This window comes from Lepidochelys kempii, chromosome 8 (genome assembly GCF_965140265.1).
Source record: "Lepidochelys kempii isolate rLepKem1 chromosome 8, rLepKem1.hap2, whole genome shotgun sequence".
In the NCBI taxonomy this organism is placed as follows: domain Eukaryota; kingdom Metazoa; phylum Chordata; order Testudines; family Cheloniidae; genus Lepidochelys; species Lepidochelys kempii.
The window spans coordinates 97,134,353-97,157,776 of NC_133263.1; the positions used below are offsets into that span (position 1 = coordinate 97,134,353).

Here is a 23,424-nt window from a genome sequence, read left to right on the forward strand (position 1 = left end):
CCTCCGAAATCAGTCTGCCTATCAATGTACAAAGCTACTGTGAGATTAGAATAGGCCCAAAGTGAGGAATACTGAGAAGGACTCAGTTCTCCATCATTCTTTAGGTATCACTGAAGTTTGAGTGTGAGGGAGGCTGTCCTTCTAGACCATTTCCCCTACATCAGAGCACAGTTCTTCATTCAGTCTCCCAACAGCTGAGTCTCAGTTGAGAAGCTGAAGTTTTACGTTGCTATTTAGTACAAGTTGCAGTGGCTTTTGGTAATGGACAAACTGGGGTGGAAGTTGTTCTGAGACCACAAAATTAATTTCACAAAGGCCATGGAGCCAGCTACCACATAGCAATACTTTGATTGCGATCAACCACACAAGTCAAGCTGTGAAAGGCCGGCTATATGTCCCATTTCCAAATACAAACCGTCCACTGGGCTTACTCTGTTCATTAGTGTTTGTAAAGTATCTGTTTCTTAATCTGTATCAATTATTTTTCCCCACCTCCTTTCCATATCCTATTTTATATATTACCACAGTGAGAACAAAAGAAACATGTTTTTTTCATTTCTGCTTTAATCATTTTTAAAAAGTTGGAAACTGAGCAATCTCCAGTTTAGATACACCTCTACCCTGATATAACGTGACCCGATATAACACGAATTCGGATATAACGCGGTAAAGCAGAGCTCTGGGGGGGCAGGGCTGCATGCTCCGGTGGATCAAAGCAAGTTTGATATAAGGCAGTTTCACCTATAATGTGGTAAGATTTTTTGGCTCCCGAGGACAGCGTTATATCGGGGTAGAGGTGTACTTCAATGTTCATAAGAAAACATGGAAAGAACTTTTACAGAAAGTTTTACTTGTCTAGAACCATTTTCCCGAAGAATCAAATTTAGTAAAATCAGGAAAAAAAAAATCACAAAAGCTCTACAAAAGCAAGAGAAACATTAGCTAAAATTCCCCCTTTGGAAGGAAATGGGTCAGGTAGCACATTTCTGGTCTAGTCCAAAGATTTGACAGAGATTATTACTCTGTTAATGGAAACAAAAAAGTTGTTGACTCACATCGTAACGTAAGATTGTAATGCACTTTGTTTTTCATTTTAAGACAGTCACACTATCAAAGGGAAATAAGCGTTCTGCTACATTCATAGATGGTGGCAACTTGTTTATCATTTTACTAGTAAATAATAATACACCTTTAAACAGATATATAGTCCATTTTGTACGGACTCGTTTTGGCTCAATGCAGCCTCTCTCATTTCTGTCAAACAGCATGGAACATATTCATTATTCTAAAAGAAAAAAAGTGTACATACACATTTATTTAGGCAACATACAACATTAACACTCAAATAAAGCACTGGTTAGAAATTTGTGTTACAATCCATATGCAACATGCCCCACTCATCTGGACCCTGTGGGGAAATAGTGTTTTGTGTCTGGATAATTGAAAGTACCTTAAAAACACAACCATTACAATTACTGAACAATTTGTCACATTTTACAGAACTATGCTGCTGTATCACAGTGTAAACAGAAGAAAGGCGGACAATATTTGACACTTAGCATGTAGTTTAAAAAAAAACTATTTTCTGTTTAAAAGGTTGTAGTACACGTAGGGAAACAATTATAGTTTCTTGGTAAATCTTGCCTAAGCTTTTGTGCAAGTAAGTAGTGTTGTCCTACTCTTTTCACTGTCCAACAGAATGCATGTTGCAATCTTATGTCCCCCTTTCTTCAGAAATTCACACCATTGTGGCATAAGGACCTGTTGCTCTATTACTTTGTCCATTACCATAAGCCACCTGCTAACACAAATGCCAGATTTTGCCAATAAAAATAATCACCTTTGTTCATAATTTGAATGAGAACTCAATTTTCCACAAATTAATTCTCATACAATAACCATCTGAGCTGCTGATCCCTATGGTGTGTTTTTTTGTTATCAATCCATCAATGGATTTAGTGCACTGTCATTTAGTCAGATTGTGCTATATGGCAACAATATATTTGCTTTGCAAAAAGGTGCCAAAAAACTAAACAGAAAGGCTTTGTAACAGGTTATTTGTGAAGAAGTTGAGTGGTCCCCCTCTTTTTAAATACTACTGACAATCATTTCTCATTGCCTAACTTTGATCCAATAATTTAAGAATGCTTAAGAAGGAATGAATAGCATCATATAAAGACACAAGACTAAATGTACATAATTCATTCAATGAATATTAAAGGAAGTTTTCCTATACGACTCAACTCTGAATGAAGACAGATCTGACACCATTCCCACATGGAACAGTTTTCCTGTTTAAGTACATTTTATCTTGAAAATTACAGTAGTTGGTAAGCGTTGCTGGGGTAACATTCTGAAATTGTTCAGAAAGCTTTTAGGGAGAAAGCTGTGCAATTAAAAGGTTACCTCTGTTTGTATACCATCCTAACAGCCCAGAACTGTCACACAGCAGGAGCCCAGCTGAAATACTGATAGCAAAGGAAAAGCCATGGAAATCATCATAGCTATGGGAAAAGATGGTTTTTAAAACACAGTTCTTTGCATTCTACTCTTCAACTTAAACTTGGACATTTCAAAAAGAAAAAAAACAAACCAACAAAAAAACCTCTCACACAATAGTGACAGAAAATAAGTTTTGACTGACCAGTGATGTGAACTCCAGGCAGAATTTGGACCAGGAGTTTCACAGACTAAACAAGGTAAATGTATAGCTTGAGCTGTATCATTTCATTTAAAACATGTACAGCAGAATATTTAAGTTATATAACTTTCAAAACCTTTTTTAAAACAGTTAGAAAGCTTCATCTCACGTTAGAGAAGGCATTAGGGATAAATGCTAAGTATAACTATCACCTTCCCATCACAGCAGTTTCAGAATATTATGAAATCCTATTAGATAGGCAGACAAGCTAATGATTTGTCCTTTAGCTTCTAATAAAGGGTACTTAAAACAGCTGAATGCTGTCAGCTAAACCAGAACTGGTTCCTCTATGAGAAGGAATGTATTTTTTGGTAAACATGTTTTTGTTTTGTTTTATGAATGTAGTTTATAAACTGATAAAACATCTATACTGGAATAAGGAGACACTTCCTCAGGAACAATCTGTCTTTGGGCAAAAAATTCAGTTTCACTATTCTTTAGATTGCTTGAACTACTTAATTGTAAATCATCTCATTTAATTTCAATCAAGGTAACCTCACCAGTTCATACATTTACAGAAACATTTAAGTTAGAGTAGAGGCATTAACCGATTATTCATTCATAATATGGCAAATATCACAAGTGAAATAGACATCTTAGTGTTGTAGTCACCTCCACAATCAATATACCATCAGTGACTTCTGAAGAGTAGCCTGGAATGGGCTATGTTAAAGATCATGAAAGAGTGCATTAGTGACAGGTCTGTGTGGCTGCATTATCCTTGTTCCATAATCTCATGAAGTGGTGTCCTAGCTAGCCAGACTGGTGCCCCAGTTTCCATTTTGGGTCATATACCGTTATAGACTTTGTATAGTTTAATCTAATGTGTTTAGAATAGCCATCTTACTGGGGGGAAAACAGCATTCCAGATGGTTAATATGTTCATTTAAAAACCTCTCAGTACCAAGTGATATGAAGTTTCCATAAACTCTGATATTGGTAGATTGTGTGTTCCATTTCCTGCAATGGACTTTTCACAGCAGAAGTCAAGACTTCTCTAGTTTAAAAGGTAAAAGTAACTGCCCATAAAACACAATTCGTTGGAAGTTTTTTAAAAAATAAGTCCCATAATTTTATATTTCTGACAATTTTCACTTCTTTTTGGGTCAAGGAAACTACATACATTCAGGTGTATGTAGAGGAATGAAGCTACCCAGATGATACCTTTGTACAAAACAAAGCATTATGCAATGTGGTAATGGTAACATTACTAAAGCAGTCTGTTAATGTTTCTAACACACACACTGTAATGAAACTATTCCAGATTGTAGGTGGTGTGTTAACTCTATTATAGTGAAGAAAAAGTGGTGTGTCAGCCATCCCTTCCCATAAGGTAAACAGTACAGTGATTTTCACTTCAGGAATTGGAACTAAAATGCCAGTAAAGTTCAACAACAGTAGAATCCTGTTCCATTGTTTGGCAGGGAGATGTGAAGACAGCCATTTGACAGTACAAGAAAAATTAATAAACAATGCTTTGAAATAAAGGGAATTTGAGCTCACGTTGTAGCTTGCTTCCATCACTTGTATTTAATCAAGCATCTGTATGCTGTGGAATCTCCATTTCATTCAACACCTCTTTTAAACTCAAACAACAGGAAGAAATACGTTTTTACCATTGACAGCTTTATGTAAAATTTCACACTCTGCACACCAATGCAATTTACAAAGGACCTTATATATGATGTTGGGTGATATTTTGTAGTGTAATGCATTGGGAATACAAATCACTGCACAATACTGACAAAATATGTACAAGAAATGGCAAGGCAATCAATAATCGGTTATAAAAAGATGACCAAATATCTTGGTTCTCCCATCAAGACATGCACCTCCATGTGATGGGAAGGGCTACTCTACTTCAACTAACATTTTGAGCTCTGATGTGGAGCTCCCTCCTTCTCCTACCACTTCTTTTAAAAAAAACAACAACTTAGTTTTAAGTTTTGAACCTCAAACTCAGTTTATCCTTTTAGTATTTCAAGCTTTCCCCTGCCCCCACTTCCACCTGTACCTATACTGCTTTCCTCCAGAGCAGCCAATTCAGTGTTTCCCATTTTCACCCAAGCAGTGCTGATCCTAACCGTGCTGAGGCAGCATAGATGAGTCAAGGGAAGCCAACAGCTGGAAAAGACAACAGTCTAGTGCTGGAGAGACAAAGGACAGAGGTTGCAGGTCCCAAGACGAGGTGTTTTGAAGACTCAGTTGGGCTTATGGAGGGCCCATAAACAATGGGACATTCTGGTTACCTTAGTTACAAATGGTACAGTGTTTTTAATGTGTGCATGCGTGAATTTTTGTTTAAAGCTGTGATTGTGAGATTCACCACTCTTGCAGACAGTTCTATTGAAACACTGAGTTGGTAAACAGTTCTATATTCAACAATGACATGGATGAAACAAGCTTTCTGTCCCACAATTAAGTCACAAAACAAGATATTCCTAGAGGTTTGTTTTTGGATGTGCATTCCAAACTATTCAAGTCCCACCTTGCTGTAGTCATCAGTAATCCCATAGGTATGACTAGATCAAGCATTGATCATAGATCCCCTTAGAAGTTGTCATTGAAGTAGACATTTGCCCAAGAGTTACCACAAGTGGTATCCAGTACCACAATTGTTAGCAAATAACTTCACTGGTGACCACTGTAGTACAAGTCACTCCAACTACACGTGTGATAAAGGATTATTACAGAGAGGATGGTTTACACACTTATACCTTCAGCTTTCAGTTTGGTTAGGCTTGGCTTGTGGCTGCTTTTTACATGGAGGCGGTCTCCCATGACGTACAATATGTTTTTCTAAGCTATCTAGAATGGCAATTGCAATTCGCTGGACATCTGGATCAGTTTGGCCATTTTCCTTGATGTTGTATAAGTGCTGCAATCCACCTTCTTCAATTAACATGTTGCAATACCTGGCAGCTGAAATGAGATATAAGAAAAAAGTTAACTGTCTATAGAGAAGAAAAACAGTTGTGAAATACACTCAGGTGTTGGAGTTAACTCTGATCTATCTATTATTCCAGTCAATATTTAGGACATTTGAAAAAGTGTCTATAAAATTGCATTGTCATTCCATAAAATTTTATTGTAATAGGAAAGAAGGTTCTTGTGGTTAAGATCTTTGACTAGGCCTCATATCATCTGGGTTCAATTCCCAGCTCTGCTGTTGACTTCCTGTGACACCCTATCAAATGTGAATAATAACTTTTTTCTCTCTCATTTGTGTTGCAATGATACACTCTAATATTTTTGGCACTCACATGCCAATGTGATCTAAGTAAGTACCTAAACAGACAAACTGCTGTAACTGGTGACTGCAGTATGTATCAGTTAGCATGACATGGTATCAGAGATATCACAATATTAATATTGCCCTATTCAGTGAACAGGAAAAAATTTCACAGAAACCCAATGCACTGACTATCGATAAATGTGACTTTTAAAAATGGTACCTAGTGTAAGTTGCCAGGAATGCATTCCTCCTCTCGATACAAAACTTCACATTTCTGACCATTTGTATTATTGATTTAAAAAGGTATGTAACACACATTTCAACTATACATGACTTCAGCACTCTTACATACAGGAGCACTGATCATATCTCGAGCCACGTGTATAATGCAAAAATGCACAATTAAACTGGAGCACAGCTTAGCTTGAGAATCTAAGTTTTCATTTTTAGAAACTTAAGTCTCTCATGGTTGTAAAGATAGCTTTCAAATCATAAGCCTAATGTAACTTAATGGAGTGATAGTTGCCCACAAATATCTGTCAACAAATCTATCCACAAATAACAGCTCGGAGACGTTTGAACTGTCCCTAGTTACCTCAGTGGGGGACACTGAGGTTAACAATTTAAGCACGGACATTAAATATTTCACTGCTGATCAAATTTAGCAGAATGAAGTCAATACACTTAGTTGTCAATTTTGGATGTTGTGTGGGATATTGGAGCATGGTTCAGAGGGGCTGCTAGTTCTTATCAAGGGTTGTCAATGTGTGTATGGGGGAATGACAAAAGGGGAACACCTCCCACCCCCAGGAATTTAAACCCTACTCCTCCCAACCTTAAAGTTCTCTGTCCTTGCCCAACAGAGAGTTGGCGAGGAAATAAATGCCTCCCCTCCCCAATACCAAGAGCCCCACCACCTCCTGCATATCAATAACCAAAAGCTCCCATGCTTCCCCAACTGAACCATCATGCTTAAGGCCACAGGGAAATCTCTAAATAATGCATTAGGAAGATTCCCCTAAAAGAATGTTACTCTATAGCTATCTACCGTGGAGTATCCTCACACCTTCCTCTGGGAGCATTTGATACTGGACACTGTTGGAGACAGCATAGAGGAACAGGTGGACCACTGGTCTGATCCTGTATGGTAATTCCAAGGTTTGTTACCTAGCTACCAATTTCTCCAGCTTCCCCTATGCTGACAACTTCTATCAGGCCATTACTCATTGTCAATTCAAATATCTACAGCACGTGTAACATTTAGAATTTAGGTCAGTATAACATATATACCAAAATTAAGAAGTTACATAACAGGCACTATACTGATCTGACAGTGGGGATTCAGGGGAGGGAGAGGGAATACACAAAGGAGAAAAGGGCTTGGGATAGGCTGGAGTCCCTGCTGTGCAATTTCAGTTTAATGTTGCCACATAGGTTGCAGTGTCCTATCCACTACACTCCACTATCTTTAGGCTGGTCAATAATACAGCTTTGTCAGCTCATCTCTCAATTTGGGAATGGTCACCCTGGACCTAGGACCAGTATACCCCTAGAAGAAAATCCCTACGGAACATTTATACAGCACTACACACATGACCAAAAAGCTAAGAAATGGAGTTTTCCCTTCCCATGGTAAACTGTTATGCACTGTTACTGTGTGCTGTTGTATACATGCATTTCTGTTGTGGAAGAAGTGATTTGGGCCCTGATATAAGCAGGCACAAAACCATTGCTGTCAATGGCATTACATACCAGCACTGAAAGTAACTCATTGATCTCTGTGAGGAAAGCTGCTATACACATACACTATGGAGAGTAGTGAGGGCACATGCACTTAAATCACATGAGAAATAGACACAATGAGCATTGAAAGTAGTGAATTTGTTCAGTCATGTTGCATTTAGGTACTCTAAAAGGGAATTAATACTTTTCACTTACCGCACCTTTCATCAGATCTCAAATGGGGCATTGAGATTAAGAAACCCACTTCATGTTACACAGCAAGTCATTGCAGAATGGAGATTAGAATAAAATGTTTAGCTACCTTTCGTAATTTTTGTTCTTCGAGATGTGTTGCTCATTCCATTCTAGATGTGTGTGCACCCACTTGCACAGTCGGAGACTTTTGCCTTAGCAATATCCGTAGGGTTGGCCGCAACACCCCTTTGAGTGCTGTGCTCATGAGTTGGTATTTCAGGAGCTGCCAACCCTATACTCTCAGTTCCTTCTTGCCGGCAACTCCGACAGGGGGGCAGAAGGGTGGTAATGGAATGGACATGAGCAACACATCTCGAAGAACAACAGTTACGAAAGGTAGGTAACTGTTTTTTCTTCTTCGAGTGCTTGCTCATGTCGATTCCATTCTAGGTGACTCACAAATATCCTCGGACGTAAGCTTGGAGTTCACAGCCTACGGGCTTGCAGTACAGTTCTACCAAAGCCAGCATCATCTCGGGCCTGCTGGGTAAGTGCATAATAGGACGTGAACATGTGGACAGACAACCAGGTGGCCGCCCTACAGATGTCCTGGATAGGCACTTGGGCTAGGAAAGCTGCTGAAGAGGCTTGTGCCCTGGTTGAGGAGGCGGCAACACTCACTGGAGGTGGCACCTCTGTCTGGTCTTAGCAGTAGCAAAGAAGGTGGTGATCCAAGAAGAAATGGATTTGAGCAGAAACCAGATGACCTTTCATTCTGTCAGTCACTGCGACGAACAGCTGCGTAGATTTGCGGAATGGCTTGGTCTGTTCAATGTAGAAGGCTAGCACCCTTCTAACATCTAGGGAATGCAGCCAACGCTGCTCCTCCAACTTATGGGGTTACGAAAAAAGACGGGCAGATAAATGTCCTGGCCCACATGAAACTGGGAGACCACCTTGGGCAGGAAGGCTGAGTGTAGACACAGTTGGACCTTTTCCTTGTAAAAGCTGTATAGGGCGGGTCCAAAGTAAGTACCCTAATCTCAGAGACCCTGCGGGCCAAGGTTATTGCAACCAAGAACACGACCTTCCAAGAAAGGAGGAGGAGAGAACAGAAAGCCAGAGGCTCGAAGGGCAGGGTAGGGTGCCATGAGCGGGGATAACATGAGATTTAGGTCCCACAGTGGTACTGGGTCCCTGATGTGCAGTTAGATGCACTCAAGGCCCTTGACAGTCATTCCGTAGGTGAAAACCAACCTGCCTTCTAATGGCAGGTGGAAAGCCAAAATAGCAGTCAGATGGACCTTAATGGATGACAGGGACAGGCCTTGGAGCTTGAGGTGCAGAAGGTAGTCCAGGATTAACTGCAGTGAAGCCTGCTCAGGCCAAATGCCTTTATTAGAGGACCAGCACATAAACCACCTCCACTTGGCTGTGTAGGTCATTCTAGTGGAGGGCCTTCTGCTGCCCAGCAAGACTTACTGGATTCTGGCCAAGCACTCCTGCTCCTCTGCATTTAGCCATGCGGCAGCCAAGCCATCAGGCGCAATGTTACCAGGGTGCATTGGGTGCAGGACAGTGCCAAGGTTTTGTGGCAGCAAATCCATCTGGAGCAGTAGCCGAAATGGAGCAGCCACCTAGGTGAGGGGCTGAACTCTCCCTCCATCTTGGACCACTGCCCTTCTGGCTACCAGGGCAGAGCCGTAGATACCTGAGTCTGTCAGCTGATCCTTGTCGGCGACCGGTAAGGAAAGGGCAAGGAACAGTGCCTGCCTGAATAGTGGTATCAGGGAGTCAGAGACTGGTGCCATGACTAGGAACGATCCCGCACCAAGAGGGATCAATGCCAGCAGGACTGCCTAGGTGATGAGGATCTGCACTGCAGTGATCTCTGGCGGGAGACCTGGTGGTACCGCAGTTACAGGGATGGGCGTCGCAACTCAGACATCACATGTCTCAAAGGTGGCAATCTTGATGTTAGAGACCTGGGTCTTCTACCCAGAGATGGAGGCTGCAGCACTGGAGCCCTACTCCGTGGTGACAGGGATCAATGTCTGCAGTCTGGGGACCAGGGATGCTCCATTGCTTCAGAGGGAGGTCCCATAACTGGCTTGCCTTTAGAGGTCTAGGACTTAACTGGGTCCATCGCCTGGCTTGGCATCTGAGGTGCTGGCCAGCCTACTTGGTCCTTGATTGCCAGGGCTGCCTCAGGCACAGGTGGCACTATGAGGGGCCGGGATCCCCTGCTGCTCCCGGGAATTGGAGGTGGATCCCTAGCTGGGCTTGGGGGTCCGACCACAGCAGCTCCGGGGTGGGCATGTGGCCTAGCACAGATCCTTTGCCCAAAGCCCCCTTGTCCTGTGATGCTGATGGGCCTTTGGGCTTCAGCCACTTCTTGGGCACCGGCGAAGGGGAACGGTGCCAGGCAGGTTCTGGTGCCGGCAGTGTGCTGCACGCTGACACTGAAGTACGCGGCGTGGACTCCAACCGGAAGGGCTCCAAGCCAGGATGAAGTGCAGCCTCCATGAGGAGGGCCCTCAAGCGGCTATCCCAATCCTTTTGAGTTCAAAGGTGAAAGTTCTTGCAGATCCTGCACTTGTCTTTTCTGTGTGATTCCCCCAGACGCTTCAAACAGCTATCGTGGGGGTCACTGATAGGCATCGGCTTGGTACACACTGAACATGGCTAAAAGCCTGGGGAACAGGACATGCCCTGTTCTGCAGCGAAGTCCCAGTCGGGACTCTAACTACTAAAACTATCTAACACTTAACTTAATGGTCAAACTAAAGTACCTAAAAACTAACCACAAAGAAGACAGAATAATGGGCTGAAAGAACCGCTAACACTCTTGCAATGCAAGACAAGGCACTTCAACCAACCATCATGGGCGGTAAGAAGGAACTGAGAGGGCGTAGGGTCGGTGGCGCCTGATATACTGCCACATAAGCGCGGCACTCCAGGGGGCGCCACAGCCGACCCTCTGGATACCTCTAAGGCAAAAGTCTCCAACGACTGTGCACATGGGCACGCACACACCTAGAATGGAACTGACATGAACAAGCACTCGAAGAACCACCAGGATGACCCCAAAACCCCAGGAGATTACTGCTTGCTATACTCTCTGCTCTTCTTTAAATAGAATGATAATTTATGTTGTCCATAACTTTGTATTTTATTTATTGCTGAAATTTCTGAACAAAATGCATTTCTAGAAAGCCCAATAAAGTATCTGTTTAACATGCATCTGTTTTTAATTAATGTGCGTATCAAAAATAAAATCCATGTAGATAAAATAGTATAGTTTAAAAAAGAGTCTCTGCCCCTGTTTTAAGTCAAACCTTAACATGCCTTTTCCCATCAGAGTTAAGGATGAAGACCATGAGAACTTTCTAGATTCTTTTAGTTATCCTGGTAGACTATATGTTAAGAGAGATGAATTTAAAAGTAGTTTTAATCTTAGTACATACGGTTTTTGCTGCAGACATGCTGCATGGCCCACACAGCCCACAGCTGAACCCCAGGTGTCATGAAGCAACCAAGTAGGGGGAAAAAAGGGTTGAAAGACCTACAGATAAAAAACAGAAACAGATGCTCTGCAATTCATTTGGATACCATAACTACTGAGACCATACCTTCACTACATATTTAGTTAAGGATATAGGTAAGAAAGACAATTGTGATATGTTAGAGCAGGGATTCTCAAACTTCATTGCACCACAACCCCCATCTGACAACAAAAATTACTACATGACCCCAGGAAGCGACACCAAAGCCTGAGCCTGCCCGAGCCCCACCGCCCAGGACAGGGAAGCCAAAGTCCAAGCTCCACTGCCAGGCAGGGGGGCCAAAGCCTGAGCCTTGCTATCCAGGGCTGAAGCCCTCGGGCTTTGGCTTTGGCCCTGGGCAGTGGTGGTCGGGCCCTGGGCAGTGGGACTCGGGCTTGGGCTCTGGGTGTTGAGGCTCAGACTTTGGCCCTGGGTCCCATCAAGTCTAATGCCAGCCTTGGCAACCCCATTAAAATGGGGTCCCGACCCACAGTTTGAAAACCACTGTATTAGAGTCTTGGATGCAGTATTTGACTTTTGTTCCCAGTGCTTAAGATAGTTTACATATGTTATTTACCAGTAAATCACTACTCTAAGCCATAGCATCTGGTGTCTCATATTACTTACAGGCAGGTGTACCTAGCCTGTGTTACAGAATAGGTCATACAAGATGATCTAATGGTCCCTTCCAGCCTTAAAACCCAGGAATCTATGGCATACAATACCACCCTATATTATTGTAGCTCAATAGCTAATATGCTGTTTAGTTTCTTCATATGGTCCGTTGAACATTAATCCGAAAGTCTACCTAAAGAGGTAAGGCTGGCTGTAGGAGGAGACAGGAAAAGAACAGCCCTATATCCGCCTCTGAAAGGAGACCCAGGCTGACTCATTTCTCCCATCACTCCCAGAGGCCAAGCCACCTTGTCCAAGGTAAGATACAAGAGGGTACCATCCAGAAGCATGGTTTTGTTCATAGGGACAATGTTTGGCAGGCAGCCTACAATGCTTCAGGCAGAGACCTGTAATTTTTAGAGCAAGTTGAAGGGTGCTAGAGTTACTATGTTCCAAACTTTAAATCAAGGCAGTAGTTACCTGTAGGCAACCATCTCACACTCTGGCGTTGGCCAATTCAAAATGGCTGAGTGCTGCAAGATAGAGAACCAAGTGCTGTAATTCTTAATGCTAATTAAAGGCAATTAATATTAATATAACACAAAAGCAGGGAATAAATTTAGCTATTTCTGTACCAGTTGTTCAAGAAGAGATGTCCTCTGAGTGTGACTCAATGTCCAGGCCTGCTCTCCTCGAGATATCAAATGAGCAATAATCCCAGCTGCAAAGTAACTGACTTCTACCTCAACACTGTGCAATAGTTTACTGATGTGGTCTATGAAGTCCTTCCACATTAGCTCAGAATGTAGCTCTTTCACTTCTGCTATATTGTTCTGTAGAAAAACAGAATTGAGAAAATATCAATAGAAATAATGATGTATTAATGGGCGTATAACGTCAACTCAGTCATATGTATGGATAGTAGAGGCAAATTTCAAAGTTATAGATGGGAGCTAGGCATCTATTTTGCCTTTGAAAATTTCCCCATTTTACTCTGAATTTGTCTAAAAGTTAACGGCGTTCACTTCCTACCTCAACACATTCCCTTCCATGAAAGACTCCCTCAAACCATTAAGACATATATCACTAAGTTATTTACGCTCTTTTTTTAAAAAAGAATAAAAACTTCTAAACAGATCCTTTTGAGAATTTACCCAGAGTGATGTAGGACCCTAAAGTCCCATTGACTTTTAACCTTTAACCTTCTTTTGAGTCCTTGAAGTCATTTGAGGACTTACTCCCTGCTCTTTCCTGAAGGCTCAGACTGTCCATAATAACTATTAAATAGCCACACCTACATAAGGTCATGCTTTGGAAACACTGGCAATGTAGTTTAAAAATCATGATGTCAAACGCATAGCTCCCAAGAACCCAATATGTAAGATTAAAAGTTAAGAAAATAAAGTATAATTCACAGTGTACCATCTAAGCCAGGAGTGGGCAAACTTTTTGGCCCGAGGGCCACATCTGGGTGGGGAAATTGTATGCAGGGCCATGAATGTAGGGCTGGGACAGGGGGCTGGAGGGAGCGTGGGGAGGGGTGCAATGTGCAGGAAGGGGCTCAGGGCAAGGGGTTGGGGTGCAGGAGGGCTGTGGAATACAGCAGGGGGCTCAGGGCAGGGCATTGGGGTGCAGGAGGAGGTGTGGGGTGCGGGAGGGGGCTCAGGGCAGGGGGTTGAGGTGCAGGGGGGATTTGGGGTCCAGGCTCCAGCCTGGCACTACTTACCTCAAGCGGCTCTGGGGTGGCAGTGGCACGCAGCGGGACTAAGGCAATGCCTGCCCTGGCCCTGCGCCACTCCTGGAAGTGGCCAGCATGTCTGGCAGTGGCTCCTGGGGGTGGGGTAGGGCAGGCGGCTCCACCGCGTGCTGCCCTCACCTGCGGGTACCAGCCCCGAAGCTCCCATTGGCCGCAGTTCCCCTTTCCCGGCCAATGGGAGCTCCAGGGGGCAGTGCCTGCAGGTGAGGGCAGTGCATGGAGCCCTCTGCTCTCCCACCCCCTTGGACTGCTGGGACATGGTGCCAGCCGCTCCCGGGAGCGGCGTGGGGCCAGGGCACGCAGGGAGCCTGCCTTAGCCCCGCTGTGCCAGAGGCTGGCAATCCTGAAAAGCCCTTATGGGCCAGATCCAGACCGCGGGCCATAGTTTGCCCTCCCCTGATCTAAGCCAATTCTCAAACAGAAATTAAATATGGACACAATTAAGAACAACTGGTATTTCTGTAAAATTTATAATTTTTCTATTCTTCTTACCAGAAGGCCAAGAACTTTCTGTTGGATAGATGACTCAGATGGGAAGGACTGTAAAGTGAAGCATAGCTTATGTAAGACACAAAATAATTGTTTGTTAATGCTGAAATTTTAGAACCAAGGAACGAAATCCACTGCATAAACCATAGTCCTCACCTCTAAGACTCTCATGAAGAGTTCTAGCCCTTGATTTTCAATAAAGTGCCTACATGTGGTTGGAGATTCATCAGTGAGATTCCAAAGCGCACTCAGTGTAAACTTGAGTGTAGTATCCACTAGATTCTGATTTGTTTTCTGCTTAACTATTTGTAGAAGTTGCTGAAAAAGGAAGAACAAAAAGGAAAATTAACTTTGAAGTTGTGTGAGCTATACCTATATCATCTTTGTTTACTTATGCACAGACTAGGGCAATAAGTAACTGCATCTCTGATTAGAATGGAGATTAATATACTTAGCAATTAACACAGTCAGTTTTTCCGTATATTTCCACTAATTATTTTTCTATACACCCTCATGCTTGTATTCTTTTATAAGAGATCAAGTATATTCATAGCATCATAGAAATGTAGGACTGAAAGAGATTTTGATAGGTCATCTACTCCAGTTCCCTGTATTGAGACAGGACTAAGTATTATCTTGACCATTACTGACGTGTTTGTCTAACATGTTCTTAAATGAAAGAACATGTTAGATGATGAAAGAACATCTCCAATGATGGACATTCCACAACCTCTTAGGTAATTTTTTCCAGTGCTCAACTATCCTTACTGTTAGGAAGTTTTTCCTAATGTCTAACCTAAATTTCCTTTGCTGCAATTTAAGCCCATTGCTTCTTGTCCTGTCATCACTGGATAAAGAGAACAATTTATCACCCTCCTCTTTGTAACAACCTTTTACATACTCGAAGACTTATGTCCCCCCTCAATCTTCTTTTCTCCAGACTAAACAAACCTTTTTTTTTTTTTTCCAATCTTTCCTTGTAGATCATGTTTTCTACACCCTTAATGATTTTTGTTGCTCTTCTCTGAACTTTTTCAAATTTGTTCAGCTCTTTCCTAAAGTGTGGTGCCTAGAACTGGACATAATACTCCAGAGGAAGCCTTAGCAGTGCTGAGTAGACTGGAAGAATTCCTTTCATGCCTTGCTTACAACACTTCTGCTAATATATCCCAGAATGAAGTTAGCGTTTTTGGCAATAGTATTACATTGTTGATTCTCATTTTAGTTTGTGATCCACTATAACCCCCAGATCCTTTTCTACAATACTCCATCCTACGCAGCCATTTACCATTTTGTATTTATGCAATTGATTATTCCTTCCTAAAAGTAGTACTTTGGATTTGTCCTTATTGAATTTCATCCCATTTCAAACCATTTTTCCAGTTTGCCAAGATCATTTTGAATTCTAATCCTATCCTCCAAAGTGCTTGCAACCCCTCCCCACTTGGTATTGTCCACAAACTTTGTAAGTGTACTTTCTATGCCATTATCCAATCATTTATGAAGATATTGAATAGTACCAGACTCAGGGCAGATCCCTGTGGGACCCCCACTCAATATGCCCTTCCAGCTTGACATGGACCATTAATAACTACTCTCGGAGTTCAGCTTTCCAACCACTTGTGCATCCACCTTATAGTAGGTTCATCTAGGGTATATATTTCCCTAGTTTGCTTATGAGACAGTATCAAAAAACCTTACTGAAGTAGAGATTCACATCTACTGCTTTCCTCCCTCATCCACCAGGCCTGCTACCCTATCAAAAGTAGTATGTTAGGTTGGTTAGACATTTTTTTTTTTTTTTGACAAATTTATGTTGACTGTCACTTATCACCTTATTATCTTCTAGGTGCTTACAAGCTGATTGATTGATTGTTTGCTCTATTATCTTTTCTGGTACCAAAGATAAGATGACTGATCTATAATTTTATGGGTTGTCCTTATTCCCTTTTTTATAGATAGGTACTATATGTTCCCTTTTCCAGTCCTCTGGGATCTTTCCCTTCCACCATGAGTTCTCAAAGATAATCACTAGTGGCTCAGAGATCTCTTCAGCCAGTTCCTTAAATATTCTGGATGTATTTCATCAGGTCCTGCCAACTTTAAGGTATCTAATTTGTCTAGGTAATTCTTAACTTGTTCTTTCCCTATTTTAGCCTCAGATCCTACCCCATTTAAACTGATGTTCACTGTGTTAAACGTCCAATCACTGCTAACCTTTTTGGTGAAAAAGGAGGCAAAAAAGACATTTAATACTTCACTCATTGCTGTGTTTTCTGTTATTGCCTTTCCCTCCTTGTTGAGTAATGGGCCTACCTGTCCTTGATCTTCCTTTTGCTTTTAATGTATTTGTAAAAAGAAAACATTTTATATTCCTAGCTAGTTTAATCTTGTTTTGTAAGTTGGCCTTTTTAACTTTGTTCCTACATGCTTGTGGGCTGTTTTTTTTCCATCTCTCTACCTCTTAAACCTCTTGCAGGATTGTTATGGGCCAACTGTACAAGACCACCACCTCCGTTTGATTGTTGCAAGCAATGACAATTTTTCCTAAATATTCTATTGTACATTTTTAAAAAGAGAAAAACATTAAACTAAGGTTGGTAGGGGAAAATATTAAATACTAATTTAAACCTCCATTTGGTTTTAATAGCTAGTACCCACTACTTTTAGTGACTTGCATCAAATAAGCTGGATCAAGATTCTGACTTTTTTGGTTCTGCAATGAACTCCACTAAGACACCTAATTTATTCTGAAGACAATTAAGGTTTATAACTGATCAATAGCTTTCACTTGAACATCTATCCTGCACAGACATTAAGGAAATGTAGTTTGGTATACTGGTTGGCCAAAGTAAGGCACCATCAGAGATGTGTTTTGCATCATAGTCTCTCTCCAGAAATTGAGAGAGACATGTCTGAAATCTGTATTTCCACTGCCCTGGAGCTGAAGCCATCAGACTGCTCCTGAAACCAGGTCCCACAAACAATGACTTCTGATAGTTTGTTCTGTGTCTCAATTTTATTCCAAACTCCAGTAAAAACATGTTAAACTTTTTAAAAAGATGTGAGATTCCTAGTTTAACCTCTATGTATTGCTCCAGCCAGTTGACACCACAGTGGCCCCATGTACTGTACCTGCATGCCAATGTAAACATGTCCATGGGAGCTTGTTTTCAAGGTAAACTTCATTGCAAACAACAAAAAGTTTGAGTCAGAGTTGAGTTTTCCATCCATACTGCAGTCATTTAAGTCCTGACACAATCAAGTTATTTACTTTGGCTTCTATTTACTGGGCCCACAGGCCACCCTCATTAACATGGTGAGCGAGTGCCCTCCTGACAGTCTGGAGTGCCAATCTTTTCCTGGTAGCAGTACTGACGGAAGGTAAAATGTAACTGCTTATTTTTAATTTGATAGAATACACCTAACTGTAGCCAATTTCAAAATGATTTAAAATAGGAGATCCAGGGTAGCAATTTGTAAGAGACAGCACTGGACTTACCCTAACAATGAAGAGCTCTGCACCAAGTTGAGCTGTTTGCTCAGTTGAAAGCTATAAACAAAAACATTAGGGAATATCAGAAAAATCATCAGGACCCAGTAAATTATACTTCAGCACTTCTATATTTATAAGTCTTGTACCTTTGCAGCTAGAATGGAGATTATAGCCACTGCCATCCTCTGCATATTTTGATCTTCATGGTTACACAGCCACTGCATAACAAGCTTAGCTGCTTCAAACCTGAAAGTTAACAGTTTTTATTTTCAGAACAGAAGTCACGTAAGCCTTTAAAAAGGAAAATACACACCACACATCAGACCAGGATGCCCCCAGGCAGTCGAAATTGGAAGCACTGTGCTTTGTCCCAAGACGGTGGAAATGAACAGTGGAATTAAGAGCAGGCAAAGCTAGTCTCAAGCCCACTCAATGAGTGAAATTTACAGAGCAACACTCAGAAAAGTTTCAACATCAACTCTTACAACAACCTTTAGGTAAGCCAAGGAAAACCACCAACAGAAATCTATCTACTGAAAACATGAAGAGCTTACAGTCTGCCAGCCTGCTACAGAAAATATAAAATCTTCAATTAGACCAAGATCACAGGGATTACTCAGATTTCAGGATCTGCTCCCCCAGTGTCTCTTTTACTAGAAGTTTAATATAAAAGCACAATGTCCTCTTCTGTAAAGAGTTGAAGGAGAACTGGCCTAAAACCAGAGATAACCCCTCACTTTCTCTACCCTTCATCATCTGACCTAGGCATGTTGGATGCAAACCCTCCAAAGCCTTCCAAAGTTTTTAAATAAAGGGACCACTGCAAAATGACAAAACTCACTTCCACAAATCCAGAGATTCAGCAAACTGGGGATTAAATTCCGATCTCTGTTACTCCAGTGTAGAGCTAGAGTAATTTAACTGAAGTCATTTGCCTTGTCTAGACAAGGATTTTTTCAGACCCATAAGCCATATAATTGTGAATTATGGGCCCAAAAAATTCTCACGTATACACGAGTTACTATGGGATCTGAGATCAGAATCTAACCCTATGAATCAAAATCAGGTCTCCAAAATGGCAGGGTTCTCTTTTCCTGAGACTAGGCCAACAATTAGCATATTTCAAAGATAAACGCTACAATCCAGGAGATTAAAAAGTAACAACCAAAACCCATTGATACGTTATTCTACATCCCATTTTAATTAATAGGATTAAATTTACCTGTTAAATGGAACATCCTGAAGGATCCTGTCACTGCACAGTGAAAGAAGGCAGTTCTTCTGCAGCTGTAGGACATCAAAAAAGTGTTCAGCAGAAAAATACAAAAATTTCAAAGTGCTTCCTTGTTACACCAGAATTGTGGAAGTTTGGTGGATCATGTACTATACTGTAAATGGTTATATTTCTAAACAAGAGAAGGGTCAAATCAAAAACACAAATAATTTTTCTAGAACAAAGCAAAGTCCTTTACATAACAACAACACCCTCTTCACTACAGAATGTGCCATACCATACTGGGGAGTCAAGTTTCACTTGGTCTCTTTACCCAATACAAAGTATAAGGGCTTTTTGGGGGGAAAGTGGTGTCAAATTGTACAACGACAATTTCCTATTGTTAATTAAGGTTTCTAGAATGACTATTCATAATTGACCTTCAAATGGGTAGGGTCAACAACTTAATAAGAGCCAGGTAGACATGGCTACAAAGATATAATTGGCTGTACTATAGTCTTGCACCTAGAGCATTTCTTCCTCTTACTATTAAACTCAACGGTCCAATGAAGTGGGAGAAAGAGTTTTTAAAAATCCACAACTTTCTTCAAAGCTATATCCCAAAACACAGAGCACTCTAGGCCAGTTAGCCTATCACAATTAATGAAATCTGCAAATCATTCATGATCTCTGAAATCCAGACTACAAAAATTATTAATTTGTTGCCAACAGAGGAAAATACTAGAAAACCTTTGGAAGTGGACTTGGGTAAAGAAATACCCCCAAAATATTTGGAAAAACAGGTCTGTATCAAAACTGTCTAGACCTCAGTGGTTCAGGAGCCAAATTAGCGATCAACATTACCCAAAAGAGCCACAGTAGTGTGAATGACAGGAGAAATATATATATATCAACTAAATATTATTCTCACAGCAAATAAGTTAATAACTTAGTGCAAGTTGATATTTTAATTAGTTAATAACATAGTAAAAGAATCCTGACTGGTTAATAATTAAATCAGAGAGTGTTTTAATATCATGTGCTACAAAGAGCCGCAGGACACACATTAAAGAGCCAGTTGCGGCTTGAAAGCCAGTCTGATTATCACTGCTCTAGACCCATGGTGGAAGAGAAACACTGTACCAGATATTAAAAACAGGGCTTATTTGCCCCCAGTACACAGTCTTTAAAGTTGACATTTTAGACTGAGAATTGCCCAAAATATACTGCTGAGAATGGCAGCCTCTTTCGTTATATCAGGCATTTGCTAACTTTTGGGAAAAGGTAGGCATTCATTCCTCACAGCCTGTGGAAGGTGATATAACCCCCACACCTTTCAACTAGCTTGACCTCTTTGAAACAACTCACAAGCAAATCCTGCCAGGCCTGCTGCTACTTTGCTGCTTATCATCCAAAATGAGTTTTGTAATTAGGGACTACACAAGAAGTTTCCACATTTCTCTTTGGAGGGAAGCTTTCCTCCAATACATTAGTTACTGAGCAATAACCCACAGACAACATGTAGAGAGACGTTGCACCCATATATCCAAAATTCTCTACCATAAACTTCAGGGCTGTTTTTGTAAAGGACAACATAATCAGTTCTGGACTTTTACTTAACTCAAACCTGCCTGGATAATGATAATATCATGGTGATAATCATTGGGGCATAGCTGTCAGATATCTAATGGTGGTATCTCTCCTGTTTTGTGTCTCTCCTTTCTGTTCTGGTTCTTTGTTTTTTGCTGTGTGAGGAAATGTTTAGCACAGTTACTGAGTTTTGTGCATACAATGGTTGATAGAGATGACAATAGGCATTATTCTTTTATTTACCTCTTATTGCCCTTGTTTGTTGATTAGTTTGATTTCAGTAAAATAAAGGCTTTAAAAAAGCCATGCTAGAGGAACATTGCTTCTACAAACTGCACTCCTATGAGGCAGAGAGTTTAACAGGGAAGTGACTCCAGGGAATGCATAGATCAAGGACAGAAAGGCACCAGACATTCCTTGCCCATGTGTTTATCAGTGAGAAAATGCAGCTACTATTAGTGCCTGTTAGGTGGAATCTCACTGTACAGTGATGCCATTCGTAGCAATAGTACAACCACAGATCCTTAACTCTACTAAGTTAACTATCAAACTGCACCGGTACAAGTTAGGTCATGCATCATGATTATATTAATGAACTGCAATCTAAGAATAAAACTGGCACAAAGATGAGCCTTTCAAGTTACAATAGATCAAGTGTGCATACCGTACACAAACATATTTGGGTATATCTGTTCAAAGCCAACGTTGAGGTGGAGTCAAGACCTTGCCTCTTCTCTGTTAAGTTCCTATTTGTTTGCAATATCTACAGGGATGGTTAGACCCCCAGCAAGCTTACAAGACAGCTGAGGCTCTATTTAGCTTACAGTCAATACCTCAAAACATTAAAATATTCTGAAAGCAGAAACACTTCACAACACCTGGGCTGTATTTCTATTATTAGGCCTCCTGTTAGGATGAGAAATCCACAGAAAAACAAAACCTAATATTTTTACCTGTTGATGGTTTGGAAAATGTTCCATGGCCTTAAGGAGTAAGTGAGTGACACCAGCCAGTAGTCGAACAGGCATGCCTGCTGCTAAATCTTGCTTGGTTAAGTTAAACACACATGCACTTGCTGCTAACTGCACAGGCAAGTTCAGAGGGTGATTTCGCATTCCAATAACCACAAGCTGAAAGACAAAAAAAATCATATTCACATTACGTACAAATCCACATACTGAAGAGCAACCCTGGTTCCACTGGTGCCAGAAGCAGATGTGATTTTGTGCACCACAGTTCCTCTCTACCTCTCACTCAATTCAGCAACCCAGTGAGGGACATTTCAGCATCCCGAAAGAGCCTCTCTGCTTTTGCTCAGTCATTTAAAGCAGATAACTTACATTGCCCAGAGTGCTTTGCACCAGTTGCAGCAATCTCTCAAAGGATTGCTGTTGCAACATGTTGCAAAAGATTCTGAGGCAGTTCTGATACCCCAAGCTGCTGCACACACTGCATAGAAACAGAAACACCCTTCACGAGCAGGAATGAGATGGACAAAGTCTGCAGCATAGAAAAGGTACAGTACTGGCCTATTGTAAGTAACCACAGTAATCTTAGTGCTACTACAGCAAGGCGGCTGCCAATTTACCATAGGCCTATAGCCATCCCTTATCAGGTTATGTTTTTGGCTTTGTAAACTTGTCACAAATACTTATACACAGGGAAATGGAAAAGAGTAATCTTTGCTGGTGATTGAATATCCAAACTCTCTTTGCAATTGACACGAACATGATCGAGCCGCAATATCTCCTGCTAACACAGTAGGGGTGGAAGAATCATGATGTTTTCTTAAAGTCACTTGTTTAACTTGAACGATGTTGATCAATTATCTTTTTTGTTAGAAAACTGAACCTCTCTGATCTCTCCTTCCATTGTAATGATAAAGATTGAACTACCTCTGGGGCACCAATGATACAAAGCTAGTGTCCTAGGGACAGGCTTTTAGTCTAATAAATCCTACAGGTAACTCAATAGCCTATCTTTAAGCAATACTTGTTCAATAGTTAGCATGTCATAATGCAATACTAGGAGACTATTCTAAGCCATATTCAGAAGTATTTATTTGTAAAATGAATTCATAGTGCTGCTGAATTAGCTTGGTCCCTCTTTTCAGAGGAAAATCAACTCTTTTGCACCTTCCACACCATTACCTCATAAATCATTTTCACATGAACATTAACAAAAGCGTAATGATTTCTACTAAACCTCTTAAGCAATAATCAAGTAACTAAACAGGCAGAAGAAAGCTACATAACATACACTAAGTTTTCAGTATATTATAAGCTTTCCAGATGTTCATCTGAAGTTAAATTTACAGAACAGAGCAAGATTTTCTCATCTGAAGTGTATTTTTTTTTACCTTTAAAATTTCAGGCTTTGTTTTTTCCATAATGTGTGTAAGGCTGAATAGATGAAAGAGTGCTTCCCTCACAAAGAATGCCCGCTCACTGTACCGCTTCAGTGCTTCAGAAATTTGAGTTTCATTTGCTTCTCCAGACACCTTTGAACAGACAAAGAAGTTTATATTACCATTTTTTAAAAGCTGTCATTACTGTATTTCAGAATTTGATTTTTCTTAATTGTGCAAAACTGTTGTTCCAAAGCTGGTGGCATTTTATCCAAATCCCTGTGATTTTAACATTTCATCTACCTCGTACATGATCTGCCAGCAGTAGCCCAGGACTAGACAAACTTTAACATTTCCCATTGAAATAAGGTAACATTGTACAGTATAAATAGGGCCCTACCAAATTCGCAGTCCATTTTGGTCAATTTCATGGTCATAGGATTTTAAAAAATCATAAATTTCATGATTTCAGATATTTAAATCTGAAATTTCATGGTGTTGTAACTGTAGGGGTCCTGAC

General features: G+C 41.0%; 1 protein-coding gene across 4 annotated transcripts in view; it reads right to left on the minus strand.

The window, feature by feature from the left end:
* Positions 1-235: 235 nt before the first annotated feature.
* Positions 236-23,424, minus strand: part of LOC140916278 (protein zyg-11 homolog B) — a 48,044-nt gene continuing 24,855 nt past the window's right edge. For 3 of the 4 annotated variants that reach the window (XM_073357683.1, XM_073357681.1, XM_073357685.1), the window contains 11 exons: positions 22,917-23,057; positions 21,511-21,687; positions 18,977-19,041; positions 17,901-18,000; positions 17,761-17,811; positions 14,415-14,576; positions 14,262-14,309; positions 12,649-12,846; positions 12,494-12,546; positions 11,321-11,418; positions 236-5,623 (listed from right to left, as the gene is read on the minus strand). In XM_073357683.1, the coding sequence (XP_073213784.1) occupies positions 5,421-5,623; positions 11,321-11,418; positions 12,494-12,546; positions 12,649-12,846; positions 14,262-14,309; positions 14,415-14,576; positions 17,761-17,811; positions 17,901-18,000; positions 18,977-19,041; positions 21,511-21,687; positions 22,917-23,057 (1,296 nt within the window). In that variant the 3' untranslated portion in view covers positions 236-5,420. The remainder of the gene's footprint in view (positions 5,624-11,320; positions 11,419-12,493; positions 12,547-12,648; positions 12,847-14,261; positions 14,310-14,414; positions 14,577-17,760; positions 17,812-17,900; positions 18,001-18,976; positions 19,042-21,510; positions 21,688-22,916; positions 23,058-23,424) is intronic. The other variant, XM_073357684.1, reaches the window with a different exon arrangement.